At 38.5% G+C, this 2,259-nt stretch overlaps 1 protein-coding gene across 1 annotated transcript in view; it reads left to right on the plus strand.

Annotated features, from left to right (window-relative positions):
• Window positions 1-1,329, plus strand: part of LOC116401236 (GRAM domain-containing protein 2A-like) — a 7,454-nt gene extending 6,125 nt beyond the window's left edge. Inside the window, exon 9 of the mRNA XM_031879554.1 lies at window positions 661-1,329. Within this exon, the coding sequence (XP_031735414.1) occupies window positions 661-709 (49 nt within the window). The 3' untranslated portion in view covers window positions 710-1,329. The remainder of the gene's footprint in view (window positions 1-660) is intronic.
• Window positions 1,330-2,259: the final 930 nt, after the last annotated feature.

Raw genomic sequence — 2,259 nt, forward strand, 5'->3', positions numbered from 1 at the left:
AAAACCATGTCCACAAACATCTGGATATCTGGATCATAAAACCATGTCCACAAACATCTGGATATCTGGAGCTCATAACGGAAAACTTGATTGGTTCAAGATCAGACTTCATAACAATTACAAATCTATATTTGAATTGTTGTTGGAAACATCTGTATCATGAGCTTTGACAGGATTATTGTATATTCATGTACATTTAATCAAGTACTTTATTTCCATTGTATGCTACTGATTTAGTCTTCTTTAACTCCACTTCTACAAACTACTACTACACACTACATTGATTTGACAGTTTCAGCTTTCAACATTAAAAACATGCAGTATTATACTATAATACTATAATCTAACCTGTAGCATACAAAGTATTTAAAATAGACCACATTAATAAACTACAACATTAAACCTGATAAAAACAGAATATTTTATAAAACACTGTGAAAGGACCAATTCTGCTCGATGATTTTATTTACTTTTGATACTTTAAGTACATTTTGCTGATAATACTTGTGTACTTTTACTTTTTAATATTTTTAATCCGGGACTTTTACTTGTAAAAAAGTATTTTTGATGGTATTTTTTTAAATAATGAACTTAATTAATGAGCCCTTTAAACAAACCACAAAGCTCCAGAGAATCACGCTCTGGTTCCTGTTGTTCCAGGTGTGGAGAGCTGCCCTGCTGGCTGGCCAATCAGAGGACAGGAACTTGACACTTGGAGCCAGTCGGGGAGTAGAAGAAGAAGAAAAACCTGCAGTTACAAAGACTTCCCACCAGGGGGCGGCGGTGAGCCGGAGACAGACACTGTAGCAGGCATCAGCAGCTGGACTCTGACTCCGCCTCTAAACCTGGTCACCATAGAGACGTCACGATAGTCAACAGACATGGCGGCCGACCTTTGACCTCCCGAGGACGAGGTCACGGAGAGGTCAGGAGGCCGGAGGGATGACGACATGCTGTAACATAACAGTTTGTGTGTGTATGTGTGTGTGTGTGTGTGCATAGACTTTATAGAATGATGTGTCAAACAATTCAGCCAATCAAATCGCAGTACATTTCTCTCGGTCACGGCTACAGTTGGTGTGTAAACGTGTACTTTAGAGACATTGTTACACCTAAGTTACCTTTATTAAATATAAATCTACATTTACCTGAAACTTTTTAAAGTTTGAAGTTAATAAATTATAAGTGGAGCAAATGTTACATTTGGTTGCAAACTAAGAACTTCCACTTCTACTCCACCAGGGGGCGTTTCAGCTGAAGAGTGAAGTCATGTGAAGTCATGTGTTAAAGCTGCATTCTCTCTAGTGTCCACCAGGGGGCGACTCCTCTGGTTGTATAGAAGTCTATGAGAAAATGACTCTACTTCTCTCTTGATTTATTACCTCAGTAAACATTGTAAACATGAGTTTATGGTCTCAATCTCTAGTTTCAAGTCTTCTTCAATACAGCATGATGTTCATTTAGGAGTGATAGAGAGAAGGGAGGAACGATTTAAAGAGTGAAGGAGGGAAGGAGGGAAAGAGGGAAGGATGAAGGAGTGTATTTGTGAAGGTTTTTACTGCAACGCATGAAAAGTAACATAAAGACTGTTTTTGTTTTTTTTAAAGACTGTTTTTTAATTGAGTCTGATTGCTGCCTTAAACTCACAATATCATCTTTAATAACATTTAAAGAAGCAGAATGTCCCTTAAATGTGAACCTGAATCTGCACATTTCAGATGAATTTATTTAAAAACACAATGAAGTGACGTGTTTCTATGTGGACGATCTTTAATAACTCACCAGGTGAGATGAAACCTTCGGCTCACAGTGAGACGAGGAACAATAAAGTTTGATTTGAACAGATGGATGACGGACGACATGAAGCTGTTTAGATGTTTGAGTTTTAACTCATATTGTTGTTCTGGTTGTAACACAAAAATCGATAAACACATTTTCATCTCCTGATTTTGTCTTTAATTACAGTTAATTATAGATAATTACAGATGGTTAGTTAATAACAGTTCATTACAACATTAAAACATCTCAAGAGAAGAGGTCTCAGCAGAGCGGATGATGCGCTGCAGCCTGCCCTTGTCCTTGGCAGTGGCTGCAGTGTACCAGACCGTGATGGAGGAGCAGAGGATGGACTCAATGATGGCTGTGTAGAAATGCACCATCATTGTCTTTGGCAGGTTGAATTTCTTCAGCTGCCTCAGGAAGTACATCCTCTGAAGAGCCTTCTTAGTGATGGAGCTGATGTTGAGCTCCCACTTGAGG

The sequence above is a fragment of the Anarrhichthys ocellatus genome, unplaced genomic scaffold (assembly GCF_004355925.1).
Source record: "Anarrhichthys ocellatus isolate YVR2014 unplaced genomic scaffold, GSC_Weel_1.0 scaffold288, whole genome shotgun sequence".
In the NCBI taxonomy this organism is placed as follows: Eukaryota; Metazoa; Chordata; class Actinopteri; order Perciformes; family Anarhichadidae; genus Anarrhichthys; species Anarrhichthys ocellatus.